The sequence below is a fragment of the Scardinius erythrophthalmus genome (genome assembly GCF_964197995.2).
Source record: "Scardinius erythrophthalmus genome assembly, chromosome: 15".
Classification (NCBI taxonomy): domain Eukaryota; kingdom Metazoa; phylum Chordata; class Actinopteri; order Cypriniformes; family Leuciscidae; genus Scardinius; species Scardinius erythrophthalmus.
In genome coordinates, this window is record NC_138235.1 from 29,866,594 (window position 1) to 29,884,481 (window position 17,888).

A 17,888-nucleotide genomic window follows, 5' to 3' on the forward strand; every position below is an offset into this window, starting at 1 on the left:
CAACAGAACAGTTCTTTTGAACCACTGTAACTACATACAGTGTAAACATATACAACCCTCTTACAGGCAAGTCCCAGCTCAACTCATAAAAGCATCACATGCTTTCAGAACCTCCAACCCACTCAGACATCTGGACCAAACAGCGATCAGATCCCTCCATTCAATAGGTCATTTGAGACCATTACGCTCATTTGGGGATTTTGCAATGTTAAAGCTCTTGACCTAAATTGTTTTATTATATGACACTTTAACAACACCCTAAAAAGTTTAGGGACAAGCCTTTAAATTCCACAATGGGAAGGCATACAGTTGTATGTATACAGTTTAATGAGGCATGCCGTCTAATCAAAGCCACAAAGGCTTCACTACTAAGTAGATTGAATCTGCTACATTGTACTTGTCAGCATTTGTATGGTCTGACTGCTTAATCAATTCACTAAATTTATGTAGAATACAATAATATTTCTGAATTTATTTCAATATTAAAAATACTGAATATTAAATATGCTAAAAAGCAAAAGCATCCTGGTCATGGTACTTATTATAAGAGAAGAGTGTAAATGCACATTTACATTATGGGATATATGGAATTGCCCTCCACACACACTATAAAGTAAACAAGGTTCCCACATATTTTTATTTCTTTCCTAGTCATTTGTGATCATCACTGGATAAGAATTTTAAATATATATATATAAAATTTTATAGATATTCTATATCAAATATAGAGCAACTTCTAGTCAATGAATAAAATATTAGCTGAGCATAGCTAGAAAAAATAATATTAATTCAATCAAATCTAGACCTGGATATCACAACTGTCAAACTGCCTGTTTTCCCCCCAGGTGTCCTTGAGACTCCGGTATAAATAAAAACGTCCTATTTAATAGCGTCTTCAAACAAAAACTTGAAATCTTTTTCGAAAAGCTAATATTGAAGTCAAATCTTAAATCCATCCAATTAACACTCACAATAAATAAACCTGAACAATAAATTAATATAGCATCTTTTCCCTGTGGTCAAACCATTCAAACGCATCCCCAGATACACATGCAAGCACACACACACACACACACTCTGACAGCACAAGAACATAACGAACAAATTAAAATTCCATAACCTGATGTAATACACTCCAGAATACTATACTCAAAAAGCAGTCAAGGGAGGGCACACAACACGAATGTTCAGAAATATGTTTCTGAAACATACAGTGCTCTAAAAACCTGCACAATTCAGTTTTATAATTCATTCATAAATTTACAAATATTTTTCATACTCAAAAAAAGATAAGCACATTCAACAACAAAAAAGTGTCATAAAACCAGATGTCTTACTGTGAAGATGCGGCGACCGGTGCGGTCGAAGGTGACACAGTACACAGATGAAAGGTGGCCCAGAATTCTCTTGTGCATCTTCATGTGTTGGTAAACAGCTGTAGGGACCAGCTGACCCAACCGATATGAGCCATTCAGCCTCCGACTGTATACTGTTTCCACTGTAGCACACAAGACATATCCAGCAAAACAACATGAGAGCAAATACACTATATTTGAATCTACAGCATCCAAAGCAAATTCTTGCTTCAAATGGTCAAAATGGTCCACATTTTTCTAAATTTCTAAAACGCATATGTACCAAAGACTTTATTTTAAAAATATATATATATTTTAACCAATACAAAACAGTTTTAAGAAAAGTCTAAGGATTTAAATGAATGTTGTTTCTTTCACTGGAATACATTAACATAGCAACCAATAAGAGGCGACTTACCAATATTGGGCGGGCTTCCATAGATGACTGGCGGCTCCGGTGGCCTGCCACAGTGCAGGGCTGCGAGGGCCGACCCCTTCCATACCACGTGCTTACAACCTGCCAACAAACACGTGGGACTGTCATTAAATATACACTGTAGAAGTGATTGAATCCCTAGGCACACAGACACAAACTGGGATTGATGTAAAACACAGATATCCACTGCAAAAAAAAATGGATTATACATTTTTGTTTTATTTCTTGGATGGACACTAGCAATATTCTTGATAATGTTATAGGAAGTTTTGGTAACACTTTATTTTAATGTGTCCTTCCTTGTTACACGTATTTACTTTAGTAGTATAAATTATGCAAAATTGCATGCAATTAACCCTAAACCAAACCCTGATTCTACCCTAACCCTAAAGTAAGTACATGTAGTTAATTAATATTACTCAGTACTTAAATGTATAATTACACTGTAACATGGATACATTAAAATAAAGTGTAACCAAAGTTAATTGCAGTGAAATCTATTTTATTTTGAAGGCAGCATTACGGAGGAAAATTCCACCACTATTGATCAATTATCATTTCTCTTTCTTTTGCATACACATCGGATGCAATAGTGAGATGCCATTTGTAAATATTAAAAAGATTTCTAGTTAAATCCTTTATAATGAATCTTCTGAATTTGAAAGTGTTTCCCCATCTTCAAGTTTTTCATTCAAAAAACAGTAGCACTCAAATACACATCTGATCTTATGTTGCTTTACAGTTATGGGGTTATCTGTTGTTTGTTATGCTTAACTTGGCTGTTAACTGGTTGATTTGCTTATCATAAAAATGGATGATGAATATGTTCAATCTTCAAACAGAAAGACTCACTCTTGTTTGTACGTAGCACTGACTGTCGTCCGGCTCCCAGCAGTGAGTTGACTCCAGGTACGCTGGCTGGCACTTCCCTCTCTAAAAGAGGGCTCACTCGCTCACACAACTGCAACAGGTGATCTGAAGAAACGTGCCTGTACAATTTGACCTATACACACAATCACAAACATGTACAAGGGAAAATGGATCTGTTTAATACACCTAACTATATTGTTTCATACAATGTTCAATACGTTAAATTATTGTGTTGCAATAGTGTATGCATAGAAAGTAGATTTAAACAAAAAAAGTAGAAAATAAAAAAGCGAACATGTTTTTATGCCAATATAAATGCAAAAATTTTGCAACCTGGCAAATAATTTACAGTCCTAACATTACTATACATAAATACCTTTTAAAATATAATTACAATTATATCATTAAGTCATTAAATTTGAATGTTGTAGCAGAAAATTTCATTAAAGGATGTAATGTGAAGGCTTTAATTAAAAAAGATCAGTATCAGCATGAAATAATTTCATATAATGAACGTGTATTAAAAATAATTAGATAATAAAATAAAAGTATATATTTAAATACAGCCATTTAACAGACATTGGCAATGTACGCAAACCGTCCACATAATAGCATAATAAAAAAACCTTTAGAGGATTATAGACGACTCAAACCAATATATTTTTGGAAAGCTTTTTTATTATCTGTCCATATTCTCCCTAGAGATGAATCTAATCTACAGAGTAAAATGTGCGTCCCATAGCGCAACGCGTCAGTACGGGCATCTTTTATCAAGCCTGTTCAGCAGATCCAGCGTCCAACTGCAGGCCAGTAATTAATGTGGCTTTAATTGCATTTAGCGTCATCCTATTGGTCGACACACACACATGCACACAAACACGCGCGCGCACACACCGCTAAGCTAATGATTTTATAAATAAGGCCATGTTTAACAGTGAGTGAATCAGGGTAAATGAATTAAAAACATTAATTATACAATTAAAATCAGTATTTAACAATGGTATCATCTAAACATAGCTGTCAGTTGTTGATGAATTATCCCTAATTACTATTATTCCATTACATGTAAATTATTTTGCGCATAAAATATTAATTAACAAACATTTTAATTATTACATTAATAAACACTTTGGAAAAAAATCAGTAATAAAATGTAAATTGTTTGAATGTACATTTTATTTAAAAATGCGTGTATTTATTTAATAAATATGAAAATATAATTTATTTATATGCAATGTTGTTATTATCATCATTATTTAATTAATCTTATGAATAATGATAATTAATGCAGATTGCATAGCTCATTAACATATTGATCGAGGGACTCGAGACCTGACACACAAAAAAAAAAAATTAATTGACAGCGCCAACATCAGGCGGTGAAGCCTCGTGTCCGTTATTCCTACCCACAATCTGCAGGCACGGGCTTTAACGTCTTCACACACGGTAATGAAATCATCCACGAACGATCACACACAAACGCTAACACACACGCATTCACTCAATATAATACGGGGATCTAGTGGCGTAACGGCGCGCGAGATCATCCGCGAGACAATCGCGAATACAATATAACAGATTATCGCTACAATGTGTGTGAATTTCAGCGTGGACAAGAGACGACAGAGATACAACGGTAACAGCCTGTATGATCAACAAGACTGTCGAGTCTTTTAGTTACGCAACTGATATATAGTGGGGGTTGGCCATCACAGGGGCTGGATCAAAACACACTAAGTTTTAAAATCAAGATATTTCTGTATCTCTCACTTCGAATGCGGAATCAAATCGTTTTCCTGAGTGATATATCCACACGAGGAATAGCGAGCTACTGAAAAATGCAAATAGTCCGATTAATAATTTATTTACCTTTCTAAATATCGTAATTAATAAATTAATCAATACGTACTCATTTCGATGTACCTCTCGTTTGTGTTATCGGCCTCAAGTCTCACAGCACTGTTCAAAAAGAATTTCCTCCGAAAAAAAAGAAGCATTGTCAGGGCAACTTAAAAGTCCCATTACCCTCCTAAGATCCTCTAGGGCTCCGGCTCTGATGTCCCCTGCTCCAAAAGCTTAGTTTAAGTGTAATAAACTAAGGTAAAAGGAGTATTTTACCCTGACTTGTTGTGTTAGATGGAGCAGTGCGCCTCCATCCCGCCCCGCTTTCAGTCTCTGCGCACTGGTCCCTCCTCCCTCCGCTCCCTTCCCCTTATAGCACCACATTCATGACGTCTCTTTATTTCTACATCGAATTTAACATCTATTTACACCTTGTGCACACCTCTGTGTCCAAACTCACATCCCTGAGGTCAGGCCAGGTTCTGGGTTCATCCGAAGGCAGTCCTTTCTAACCCTGAGGTTGGTTTTTCCCCGTGTGTTCGGGTTAAGTTTTTTCCTGATTTAAAATTGCGGGAAATTCAATTTCTTATTTTGCTCTCTAAAAAGTTTTCTCTCTGTTATAGGGATCCCTTACCAAATTTTCGTAACTCCCTGGGTGTTCTTTGCCAGTCCAGTCAATCCTTTTGGGTAACAGCTGTAATTGGAAAATGGTGTTAAATGGGTTTGGGTAAATTCTAAGGGGTCAGGTTTGTGTTTTTAAAGCATAAAAATGAAATCTGCGTTAAATTAGCAGCCTAAAGTGCAGCGCAGTGAGATGCGACGCGAGTAAGGCTCGCGCTGCTTACCTCCTTCTCCTGAACCTCCCGTATCAAGGTCTGAAAAAAGCACAAAAATAGCAAATTACCGTTCAATCTTCTCCAGACATGTCGTTTACAATCCTATTTTACAAAATCACCCACCTCTGCCGCGTCCTGACAAGGTCCAGCTTCTAAAAATCGGGCTATTAGGAAGTACAGTTCTGCGAGATGGGGGAGAATGAGCTACATTAGCTTTCAAGAAGGACGTGGTGGGAAAGGCAGATGTATATAAAAATACTCCAGCGTCACCTTTCTCAATCCCTTTTACTCACCGGATTTCAACTGCGCGACGTGTTTACGCTCAGCAGCCATGTTTAGGGTTGTTTTGGGGGTGAAGGAGAAGGTGTGTGTGGCCGTTCTGGGAAGCGGGTATCGCTAGGCTGCCCTATAGTTGTCAGTGTTTGTTCACCAGGAAGAGCTGCGCCTCCATTCACCCAACACACACGGAAAGCAGATCCGGTACGTCGCTCTAAGCCTTCCGCGCTCGCGCAAAATAGTCCCCTCTTAGGCACAACGTGTATGCGGACAAAATTCTCGGGCACGGGGCGTTTGGGGTTGACAAGAAACGATGTTTCTAAAACATGCAGTTTAATGCACCTTAAGGATGTTCGTTAATATTTTGGGTTTCAGTTTTCGCTCCACACCCCCCCTCCTGCTCCTCTCTCTGTAAAGCACAACCCCTTTGCGCAGGAATACACGAGTAGAGTCTAGTACGAACGCGCAGGACTGTGCTGTCAGGGAGGCTGTGATGCTAACGCTGAAGGGGGAAAAGAAGGCAATGGTGCCTCATTTTATGCAAAAACTTAACTATTTATTCGGGCTACTGCTATTTGTTTGCTAAATCCCGGACCCTGAGCTTTAATGGCGCCTCTTTTTCCTAGGTCTGTCGACCTTGCGGGCAGCGAAGCTCGGATCTCACACCATGTTTCTCCCACAACAGCATATTGAAGCTTATCAAACACCCCAATATAACCACCGTATTTGTGTGGTCGTGAGATGTATAAAAGTCTATTCATTTAAATCATAAACCAGACTTATTTCAAGGAACCCACCCCCTCTCTTGGTTGTGATTTGGATCGGGAAGTCCTCCATTTCTTTCCCAAAAGCGAGCGGGCAGTAAAATGGGGGAAGGGTAGTAAACAGGGAGAATGTAATGAATTAAACCTTGTGAGTTACAGGAATCCAGTGACTAATGGCAACGCCAGACAAATAGGACATTGGTGATTTTATTTATGTATCTATGTCACTCACACATATCTATTTTAAAGAAACAACATGCAGATTGTGTGCCCATGTTTAGTTAAAGATTGTGTAAAACAGTTAAATTGTGCAAAATATTTTCATATACCTCTGTCCATAACATTGTAGGCTACTCATTACATACAAGTATTGTACATATTTCTTCTTTCGTTTTTATCTGAATGGTAATTAAGCAATTGGTGGCATAAGGAGTGTGGATGTTGACTTTAAATAAGCCAGTTGAAGTTTTATGAAGTCTCATCCTACGGCCTTAATTACATAAGTAAACTAGTATAAGTATACTCAAGCACAGAAGGTTAGAACTCAACAGGCATTTTTAATGTTGTATGACTGCCTCCTAAATCAGTTTACTTAATTATTAATAAACACTTGTTTTACTATTAGTTTACTTGGTCACACTTTAGATTGGGGTCCAATTACTATGACTTTTGCCTTAATAAACACATAATTACTGCTTATTAATAGTTAGTAAGGTAGTTATTACGTTTAGGTATTGTGTAGGAATGTAGAATAAGGTCATGCAGAATAATGCATTAATATGTAGCAAATACAGCAAATATCCTTGTAATGTTCATGATAAGCAACTAGTTAATAGTGAGAAGTGGACCCTAAACTAAAGTTTTACCATTTACTTTATGGTCTGAACAATCTAAATACTAATATCTCTTAATTATTATTTATTTTTTTTGCAGGGTTGGTCTTTAGACTTATAATAAAATAAGCGTGTGTTTTTGTGTTTCTGTGTACAGTGACATTACCATTAGATCCACAAAGATACAATTACTGCAGTATCTTGTATTAAGTCAACGTGAGGCATTACAAAAGTGTTTGAGGTTTGTCTTTTCTGTTTTTCTCTGAGCTAAAAAGGTGACTTTGATACAATCTTTGACTTTGTTTTTAAGGATGAGGTAAATTGTTAAGTGCCCTTGCTAGGAAAACCCTTAGTTCAACAGTTAGTCCTAACTGCATTAAGTGATGTAACACTTGCTAAACTACTGACATTAAGAGTAAACATGTTGGAGAAAAGCATTCAGATACCTGAGAAGTACATGAATATAGCAGCTTTGGCTTCAAGGGTACTTAAGCAAAACTGATGCAACTTATCACACTTTTGAGAAACGGTGGTGATCTGGTGAAGTGGCTGAGTAGGCAAAAAACTTCATAAGTAGGTTCAGACAAAAGCAAAAATACACTGAAAGAATGACTAACTTTGTTTCAGAATACTAAAAATAAAAATATTAAACACCTTCTTAAAATATATTGTATTAAAGATAATAAATTTGAAGAACACTGTTGTTTTATGATCAGGGGCGTGCAGTATTTCTTCTTGCCACTGGAGGTCAGGACTAACATTTCAGATGAAGAGTTTAGGGGCCAAACATGGGTCAAAGGTTGGAAGGGTAAATTAATCCAGTTGGAGTTTTTGCCTCCTTGGATCTTTCTAGATTCATCTGAACCTTCCAGATACTTTCACATAATAATAATTACGGACAAAAAGATTTGTGAAAGAGTAACCTCTAGTAATAATCAGTAAAAAAAAGGATACAATTGGCCTTATAAAAATATTAAAAGTGAGGGATGCAACTCCTGAATTATGGGTAACATGTATGTATTTGATATATAATGTTTATTGATAATAATGCATCAACAACATATGTATTATAAACTGAATCATATAATTAAGGCCAGATTTTTGTCCAGTTTTGATATAGAGTTAGTGACATTTTGGACTCAATTGCATGAGAGTTTTCATGGCATTTATTTGAACTTATGCAATGTAGAAAATAATAATGTGATCAGTTTCCTGTCTAATTTGAATCAGACCTCATTCGGACTAATATTAAACGCTAAATAACTGTTTTAATATATATTTGTGTTCATGTGCTTGCTTTCTAAAGGCATCCTTATCACAAATAAGCAACAGTAAATATATGAAAATGCCCAACATTGCTGACAAGTGTATACTATAGATCCTCAGGGGGATAAAATATCAATTTGAGAGAAAGAAGCACTTTCATTACATTTCAGAAACATGTTGTTTGTGTGAGACCATTAACAGTTTTATTACTTTATGGGGCTTTTTATCTATTGGCTGGGCCTGCAGAAAGACAGAAGGCCAGACCAACGAGGGTTGTCAGTCCGTTCATTTCCTCTTCTCCGTTCCTGCCTCCCCGCGGCATTGCTGACCTTTCACTTTCTGACATCAGCAGTTGTATTTAGTGAGTGTGTTTGTGTGTGTTTAGGGTCACATGTGTCTGTGTATAAAGAACTACACTGAAAGGCTTTTGTAGCTTTGGACTAAACACCCTGGACCCTCAAGAGTTTTCCACAAAGTTAACTCTCTATGGTACAGTGTTGTCATTTTTTTTCTTCACTTACTCCCTATTCAGAAAACTACCAATTGCATTGTTGGAATTAAAAGTACAGTCTTTAAATAAATCAATAATATGCTGTATTAAGTCAGTCTAGAGTTATCTCTAAACTCTCTAAGAGGAAAACATGAAGTGCTCTACATTTATTTTACATCTGGATTTTTAAAGCATCTAGAAGTTAAATACGTTTTGTTCACAGATGTTTATCAAATATAATTTTACAATAAATTGAGGAAACATTAACCACAATGGATGGCAATAGATGGATGACAATTCTGCATTTTTTTAATAGATAGTGGCATCAGTTGTTACTGAAATTAGTTTATCTAAGTAATATAATTGTGTTTATGCATAACACAATTATGATTTAATTAATACACAGAAAATCCAACTAAGGGTGAGCTATGCCTTTATATTAAAGGATAAATTATAAGGTTTAATTAAATTCTCATTTCAAATGTAGAATTATATCAGTTTATGAAAGACACATTGGTACAACCATTTCTCATTGTTGTACCAATATTTTATTTTCTTACATATTTATTATTTTATTTAATTTACATGTATATTCTTCCCCCAAAACTTTAGTTTGAGCTACAGTATGTATATATTGGATTTCAATATCATCATGTGTATCATAGAGGGTTAAAATGTATACCAACACTAAAGGCCCGTTCACACCAAGGACGATAACTAACGCTAATGATATAGTACTAAAAATCATACTAAATATAAAATATCCAACGCATTCTCATCCTTGGGCGTCATATACTGACGCTTTTGACCTTTCGTCGACATCGAACGCACGGCACCCTTATATCAGAAATATCAGAGTCCACACCACAACTAACAATACAGTTGGAATCACTTTCAGAGCAAATTTTTTTTTTCCCAGCTCATGAACGATTAAAACATTGGCAGCCAATCAGAATCCATCCAACTTTTAAGAGCTAGAACATTTTAAATGCTAGATGTCATAACTGCAGTGCACGCTCAGAATAAACAGAATATCGTCCGCTGGTGTGGACGCTAATATAGTTATCGTTCTTGGTGTGAACAGGCCTTAAAGTGATAGTTCACCCAAAAATGAAAATTCTGTCATCATTTACTCACCCTCAAGTTGTTCCAAACCTGTATGAGTTTCTTTCTTCTGTTGAACACAAAAGAAGATATTTTGAAGAATGGCGGAAGCCAAATAGTTGATGGACCCCATTGGCTTCCATGGTATGGAGAAAAAAAATGCAAGTCAGTGGGGTCCATCAACTGTTTGGCTTCCGCCATTCTTCAAAATATCTTCTTTTGTGTTCAACAGAAGAAAGAAACTCATACTGGTTTGGAACAACTTGAGGGTGAGTAAATGATGACAGAATTTTCATTTTTGGGTCAACTATCCCTTTAAGGCTGCTTTGAACTTTTGTATCTGTGAGAATAATGACAACCCAGTACTTGCGGAGCATTAAAAAAACAACCAGTAACAAGCACACAATAGTCTATTGACCGTTTATTCATCTTTTATTTGAAAACATTTTACAGAGAGTATCTCAAACCAGTTTTGTGGACTTTTACATTTGTCAAGAGATTCAGTTCTTGTAGAGTTTTCCTAACCTTCTAGCACAAAGCACCACTTGTTTATTGCTATGGATATCTGCCACTGTTAAGGGTCATGTTTAATTCAGCAATTTTAAAAGAACTCACTTGAATCTTAAAATGCTACAAAGGAGATTAAAAAAAGGCGAAGGGTTACAACTCAAATCTCTCGTCCCTATTAACTCCCTCTCATTTTTAAGATATTCAACCAATTAATAACAAGACTTAAAGACAATACACACCAAAGACCTTAGTAACCAAATACATGGAGCTAAGGCTATGCACTCTGGTGGCAAAAGATGAACCGGAAGTGGCTGAATTTGGCAGGCGAGCTGCTGGTGAAATATTCAAGAATAATTGTTGCTTTTCCTTGAAGTTAATCTATCCTTCTGTCGGATGAAAGAGAAGGAGATGGGTACGGTGCTTCAGCGGGGAGTGTGAGTCGACTTTTAGCTAAGGAAATCTAGTACGATAAGTCTAAAAAAAGTTTGCATTTTACAAAATACTCAATAGGAATAAAAAATGTTCTTTGTTATTCCAGAAAACAACTTCAATCACTCTTTCTCCTCAGCCTCGGCATCGGCCGTCTCAGTTTCCTACACAGGGGGAAAAAAGCACAAAAGAAAAAAGTCAATTACTTCTTAAATGTAAAGGACAGAGTATTGATATGATTTATTTCGTTTTTCTAAACTGTTAGTTATGAGAAGTCAGACAGACGCAACCAAAACCACTCGGTTAGTACGAGTAAGCCCACATACAGATGATGACCAATTTACCTCAAATTGGAAATCATGATGATTTATTAAACGTAACATGCTTTATAATAGCAGGACAAAACAGATTGCAGAGTGCATTTATATCCTTACATGTATTTAAAAAAGAAAAATCTTTCTTCTATCCCAACCTAATGTTGATATACTAATCAATGTGTTTATCTGCCCCATTAATATTCAGAAAACCTGGTTTAAAACAGTGATTATTTTTGCAAAACATTTTTTGTACCGTCTGGTGAAGATAGTGGCTCTGAAATAACACTTCAAAATCTTTTAGATGCGATTCATAATATCAAAATGATGTCATATGTAATGAACATTCTGTTTACCGTGATTTTTTTGTATAGTCTAACAAAGAGACACAAATAAATCTAGACTGTACAGCGACGAGCACACAAACACACTGCACTCTTCAAACTCTCGTACCCTTTACTCTAACACTCTCGCTCTGCCCTCGGATGGACAGGAAGGAGGGGGCGGAACTTCTCCATGATGACACACTGACAGATGAGCGTGAGACACAGATCTGTGTGTGTATGTGTGTGTGTGTGAGGGCACATGCAGGTGTTTGAGAAGCCATGGGAAGGGATACAGGATAAGACCATTAGATATTGGTCAGTAATCCATGTTAGTACAGAGCACTGAACAATAAATTGTCATGTTTCCCTAATAATTTTGTCACAAGAGGATTAGAAAAGCAAGTTATACAAATTATATTAAGATGGAGATACACTGATCCAACGAAATCGGCCATTATCTAAAGATCTAAGATTCATGATTAAGAGTATAAGCTGGTTTACAGTAGTTCATTTGACACAACAACATATAAATATAACAAAGAATATTATCCTTAAGTTGTATTATTTTTTAAAGCCGTATTATACCCGTTTGTCACCGTCAGCCCTTCTAAACTTTACATAATGCCACCAATTCACACCCAGTCATTTTAGAACAAACCATCCAGAATCCACCACAACATGTCTGTAACTAGGGCATTCTTTCCCACCTCACATGTCTGCTCTTTCATTCTTGCTCACACAACAAATGTTCTAAGAAAACATTTTTCGTGTCCTGGAGGGCAATTTGAGTAATCTCAGAGCATTTTGAGGGAGGGGAGACGGCTCTCGTGACAAAATGCAGGCAAAATGTACCTTTTGCAAGGCCTGAGCTCAGTTTAGCAACTTGATGTGCGTTATAAAATAATAAATGACCAATGTATAAAAATAAAAAGTAGACATATACACAACTGTTCAAATTTTGAGGTCAGCAATATATTTATATTTTTTAAATTAATACTTTTATTCAGAAAGGATGCATTAAATTGGTTAAAAAAAGGGACAGTAAAGACATTTAAAATGCCACAAAAGAAAAAAAAATGCTGTTCTTTTGAACTTTATATTCATCAAAGAATCCTGAAAAGAAAGTATTTTTACAAAAATATTTAGTAGCACAACTGTTTTCAACATTAATAAATGATTTCTGAGACAATATGATTTCTGGATGATCATGTGACACTGAAGACTGGAGTAACGATGCTGATAATTCAGCTTTGCATCACCGGAATAAATTACTTTATGCAATATATTAAAAAAGAAGAAGAAATTATTTAAAATTGTAATATTTCACAATATTGTTTGATCAAATAAATGCACCCTTGGTGAGCATAAGAGACTTAAATGGATAGTTCACCCCAAAATGAACATTTTGTCATCACTTACTCGCCCTCATGTTGTTCCAAACCTGTACAAGTTTCTTTCTTCTGTTCACACAAAAGATGTATTTTAAAGAACGTTGGCAATCAAACAGTTGACGGTAGCCACTGACTTTTATAGTAGGAAAATAAATACTATGGAAGTCAATGGCTACCGTCAACTGTCTGGTTATCAATATTCTTCAAAATATCTTCTTTTGTGTTCAACAGAAGAAAGAAACTCATACAGGTTTGGAACAACATGAGGGTCACGGTGAGTAAATAATGACAACATTTTAATTTTTGTGTGAACTATCCCTTTAAAAAACATTGAAAAATCTTACCAACCCCAAACTTTTGAACGGTAATGTATATATACGTAGGTTTTTAGGGATAAAGTATCATTATGATTATACTTCATTTGTGCTCTTCAATGAGCCATCTCACATTGTTTCCTCTATTAAGATCACGTAGATAAGTACTGAAAATGCTAGGCAATGGCATTAGCAAACAAAAAAAAGAGTTAGCCCACCTCCTCTGGCTTGGTCTCTCCATTTGCAGTGGGCGCAGATTCTTTCTCCTCTTTCTTTCCTTTGGCTCCGCCCTTCTTCTCCTTTACCGCTTTGTCATTGGATGGCTTCTGTGCATAGAACACAAATGGAACAACAAATGAAATAATTGTGTACCAAACCAATTTTAATTGCTCCAAAACACACCGGCCAGATCACACCAGCTCTCTCTAAATGCAACAAAATCATCCATAACTGTCCATACAATACACAAACTCCACCTAATGTGCAAAATACTTTCATATATGGAGGAAAGAAATTAACCACAATGCAAAGCACATGCAAAAACTTGCTAAAAATGTAAAATGCCACAAAGATGGAGATAGATAGTGAGAAAGAGAGAGCTGTTACCTTGGCAGCTGGTTTTTTGGCCTTTGGTTCAGGTTTGGGAGCTGGTTTCTGAGGGTTGAAAAAAGACAACAGGATGAAGGAAGTTAAAAACAGTGTCATAACAGACAACGCAAAGGCCACAATGAGTGGTAATTATATTTTGACACAATAATATAGAAGTTTAAGAACAATTTCAATTAAACTAGACCAATCTAAGTGGAAAATACAATGTAATAATACTAGTCCATGCGTTTGTAGTCCAGGATACCCAGAGGGCATGTGATAGCACTATAGGTTTATGACAAACCCGTTCCCAAGACTGGTTTCTAGTGCTCACTAACCCTTATAGGGAATATGCAAATGACTTCTGGGCATATGGAAAGAGAGCGTAAACACTTACTGAGGAAAGACGCTCTGACCTCCGAGTGGGCTATAAGATGGAAAAACATTATTTTGATGTACATAAAACATGATTTTTACATCTGTGCTGTTAGCAGTTTTACATTTGAAAAAGAAATAAATTTTAATTACCTCATGCTTAGTAACTTTGGTGGCGTCTTTGGCCTCCGCTCCCTCGGGTGACTGCATAGACACAACGAACATGCAAAATTTGTACATACGGACATTTCTTCACATAAATACATTTTTTATTGTGTGTGACAGGTACAGGATTGAATACGATTTAAAAAAATATTTCTGAGACAAAGTACTTTGAGGACATGTCACTATTTAGATGCCAACAGGTTATCTTTTACTGATAAAGTGACACTTGCAAAGAGCAGCTAATTCATCTCAGTTCACACACAATGTTCACCATAAGTGGCTTTTGCTTGTCAGACTTCATTATAATCAGATATGGTGTATATAGTAATTTATCTCTGGTACTTTTACTACTTGTTTACTCGTTCTCTGGGCACAATTTAATATGCCACATCTACACACTCTAATAAACTGGATGCCAATTTAGATCTGTGTATAATGCATTTTATAGTATACTCAATGTATGTAAATGGGAAAGCTTGAAAAGTTTTTGAATTTTAAAAATAATTTTATGTCTAGCACTTTCCAGAAATTGGTATTTTATTTAATTCTTTAAAAAAAATAGATACACACATTTCATGTGTTGTTAGAACCATTATTTAACAAAGTAGCTTGACTTCCGAGGTCTAGACTATTCTCTGTATCCAACAATTACAATCATACAATGTTGTTTTGACATAACCTGTTGATATTCAATTCATTGTGAGCGTATTATAATGACCAAAAACATACTATTTATTTATGTTCAAAATTTTGGCTGCAATTCTGCTACACACAATCTTGCAAAAACACGAAAAACGGTTAACCGGACCACACGTAAATGTACTATACGGTTAACCTAACCCTAACCCTACCCACCCAAATAGGTGTGGTCCAGATAACCGTATAGTTCCAAAAAAAGGTAACATTTATAGCACGGCAGAAAAACATTTAAATATCATTCAATTTTTACACAAACTTTAGTGTTTGCTGCAATTGTCAAGTTTAATCATTACTCAATCATTGTTACTTAACAAATTAATAAAAAAAAGGAACATTTCCTGTACATATAAAATTATTACATAAGTTTATCAGCAACTAACGTTACAGGCCAATATTTTGTCCCTGATCAGATAACCAATAATAAGGGACAGATGAATTGCCACCTTTTTTTTTTATATATACATTTCAACTTTCTATTTTGTTTATTTAACGTTTATAAATAGGAAAAAAAAAACTAAATCACACTAATCACTTATATCATAATAGTATAAGCTAAATAGAAATTTGACATTTTGAGGTGCCTGAAAAAAGGCACCTAATTTCATTAACACTGACCATTCGTTGAAAAAGCAGCATTTAATTTATTAGTATTATTATTACTTTTTTTGCTTTGAGAAGTTTTGGAACCTATTCTTGGAAAGTGTCCATTGTTTAGCCTCACTAATTGAAGAGAGACACTCCCCCTAGAGAAACTCCCGCTTCATTCCCTCCATCATGAACATATCTGGCTGATACAACACGGTCATAATTTCAATTATTTTTTTAATTTCTGATTACCACAAATTTGTGGGGGGTAGGGGGTGTTAAACCCCCACATTGTTAGGCATTAGTCGACGCCCCCCGCTGATGTGGGATAGTGAAGCTCGGTGGACTTTGGATCATTGTCGATAAAGCATCATTAGTCGTGCAAACGTGCTGTTATATTTATACTATTTTTATTTTGTCGTTTTATCCAATTAAGTCACAGTTTAGCACAGTTTCGTTTTGTCTCCCGTCATAATCGCCTTAAAATGAGAGAAAGAGTTGAGTGTGACTGACAGAGCGCTTTGTTACATACGGGTCTGCCGCTCCGCAATGGGGGTGGAGGAAGAGCCTGTCGGTTCAAACATGGCTATGCAAAAATAATGGGGGACCTCTATCGATCGACGAAAGTGAGCTAATAAAAAACGAACATCTTAAAATGGAGGTCAGCGAGTATCAGACGCATTCGAGCAGAGCTCTCGGTTTCGAGTCTAACCGAGGGCGACTGAAGCATCACCGCAAAGTGACATTCAGTACAAGTGCGCACGGAGTGGCAAATTCACTGCGAAAGAGACATCGGGTTATTAAACCGCCAACGATCATGGAGGAAATCAGCAAGTGACGAGGATCGAATGCAAAGATGATCGAACGTTCCATTGCCTTTGCAGGATTCCATAATCCAACCCGCGGATTAGGATAGAACGCTTTAAAAACTTGATCCTCGTCTTTACCTGCTCGGCGTTGTGTTCGTTCTCATCGTTAAAACGCGAGCCGCTATTTCTTAAAAAAAAAAAAAAAAAAAGAGGGAAAATCGAGGATATGTTAGGAAATTGTAAATATAAACTGACTTACCTTCCTCTTGGGCATTTTTTCAAATTTTCCTGTCACTTGCCTTTATTAAATTAGAAAAGCAGGTATGGACCTGTGAGATGAGGGAATGAGTTTAACTACCACCGAATACAGGATCAATATCTAAAACACCTCTGGTAATAACATGTTAATATTATGCAGACCTCAGACTCTACCCTCGTCTTTGTCCATTGGTCAGTTCAGTCCACACTTAACCGCCATTCCTCAAAGCGATTGGTCTGCGAAGCGAATATGTTAATATAACGCCCTCAGATATTGGTTTGAATTGAGGAAAGCTCTTCAGCCTGTCAAGCTCATTGGTTACGCGCTCTCTGTATGCAAATTAGAGCGCTTTCTATTGGATGGGTTTAAAGGTCCGCGTGAGGGGGGATAAAGTGACGACAAACCAATCCACGCTTGACACCACACGCTCGGCTTTATGGGAAACGTATGCGAGGCCTTTAAATAAAATGTATGCGTACACTGAAAAAGAAAAATGGTGTCCATACTAAATAACTAAAAAACGTAGCGAATAACATTTACTTCATTTATTTTTTATTTTTTATCCTCTACTGTAGTATCACACCAGTTAAATAAGCATGAATGGATAAGAAACGCGAATCTGTAACATTATAAGCTAAAGTGCATTATGATGAGGTACAAACAAATCTCACAGAAAGGTCACAGACCAGGTCACATTTCACCCCAAAATCAAAAACCACCTTTATGATACTAAAATAGGTTTAATTGTGGATGAAATGTGACCTAGACATTCTCCTATTTTCTTGACAGGTTTCTTCAGATGCATGCTATAAACCTATAACAGATTATTGATTGATATAACCGATTCACATGTGACCGTCATGTGATTTCAAGGTTAAATGCATAGAACCATTCGCCCCACAAGCACAATAGCATCCCTCCACAATGACCTCACAATGGCCACATCTCTGCCATGACCTTACAATGGGTGACACTCTATAGTAAGTTCACAATAGTTAACATTCTACCATGCTTCACAACACACATGTATCTCTGGAAGCATGCAGCACTCA

At 36.3% G+C, this 17,888-nt stretch overlaps 2 protein-coding genes across 7 annotated transcripts in view; both read right to left on the reverse strand.

Annotated features, from left to right (window-relative positions):
• phip (PHIP subunit of CUL4-Ring ligase complex) overlaps positions 1-6,028 on the reverse strand; it is a 35,278-nt gene extending 29,250 nt beyond the window's left edge. For 2 of the 4 annotated variants that reach the window (XM_081387666.1, XM_081387665.1), the window contains exons 1-7: positions 5,633-6,028; positions 5,463-5,521; positions 5,349-5,378; positions 5,138-5,197; positions 2,644-2,794; positions 1,774-1,872; positions 1,338-1,498 (exon numbers count right to left, since the gene is read on the reverse strand). In XM_081387666.1, coding sequence (XP_081243792.1) covers positions 1,338-1,498; positions 1,774-1,872; positions 2,644-2,794; positions 5,138-5,197; positions 5,349-5,378; positions 5,463-5,521; positions 5,633-5,672 — 600 coding nt within the window. In that variant the 5' untranslated portion in view covers positions 5,673-6,028. Of the gene's footprint in view, positions 1-1,337; positions 1,499-1,773; positions 1,873-2,643; positions 2,795-4,570; positions 4,846-5,137; positions 5,198-5,348; positions 5,379-5,462; positions 5,522-5,632 lie in introns of those variants that run through there. The other 2 variants (XM_081387667.1, XM_081387668.1) reach the window with 2 other exon arrangements.
• Positions 6,029-10,480: 4,452 nt separating this feature from the next.
• Positions 10,481-17,065, reverse strand: hmgn3 (high mobility group nucleosomal binding domain 3; the record flags this gene model as incomplete). Of its 3 annotated transcripts, XM_081386665.1 has the most annotated exons (7): positions 16,837-17,007; positions 14,473-14,523; positions 14,342-14,371; positions 13,963-14,010; positions 13,575-13,682; positions 11,779-11,878; positions 10,481-11,175 (listed from the first exon to the last, which is right to left on the reverse strand). In XM_081386665.1, exons 1-7 carry the CDS (start codon positions 16,849-16,851, stop codon positions 11,168-11,170), a joined length of 360 nt encoding a protein of 119 aa, XP_081242791.1. In that variant the 5' UTR covers positions 16,852-17,007. The 3 variants fall into 3 exon arrangements, with proteins under 3 accessions (XP_081242791.1, XP_081242792.1, XP_081242790.1); XM_081386666.1 differs by lacking the exon at positions 11,779-11,878 and having other exon boundaries at positions 16,837-17,065; XM_081386664.1 differs by lacking the exon at positions 10,481-11,175 and having other exon boundaries at positions 11,765-11,878; positions 16,837-17,000.
• Positions 17,066-17,888: the final 823 nt, after the last annotated feature.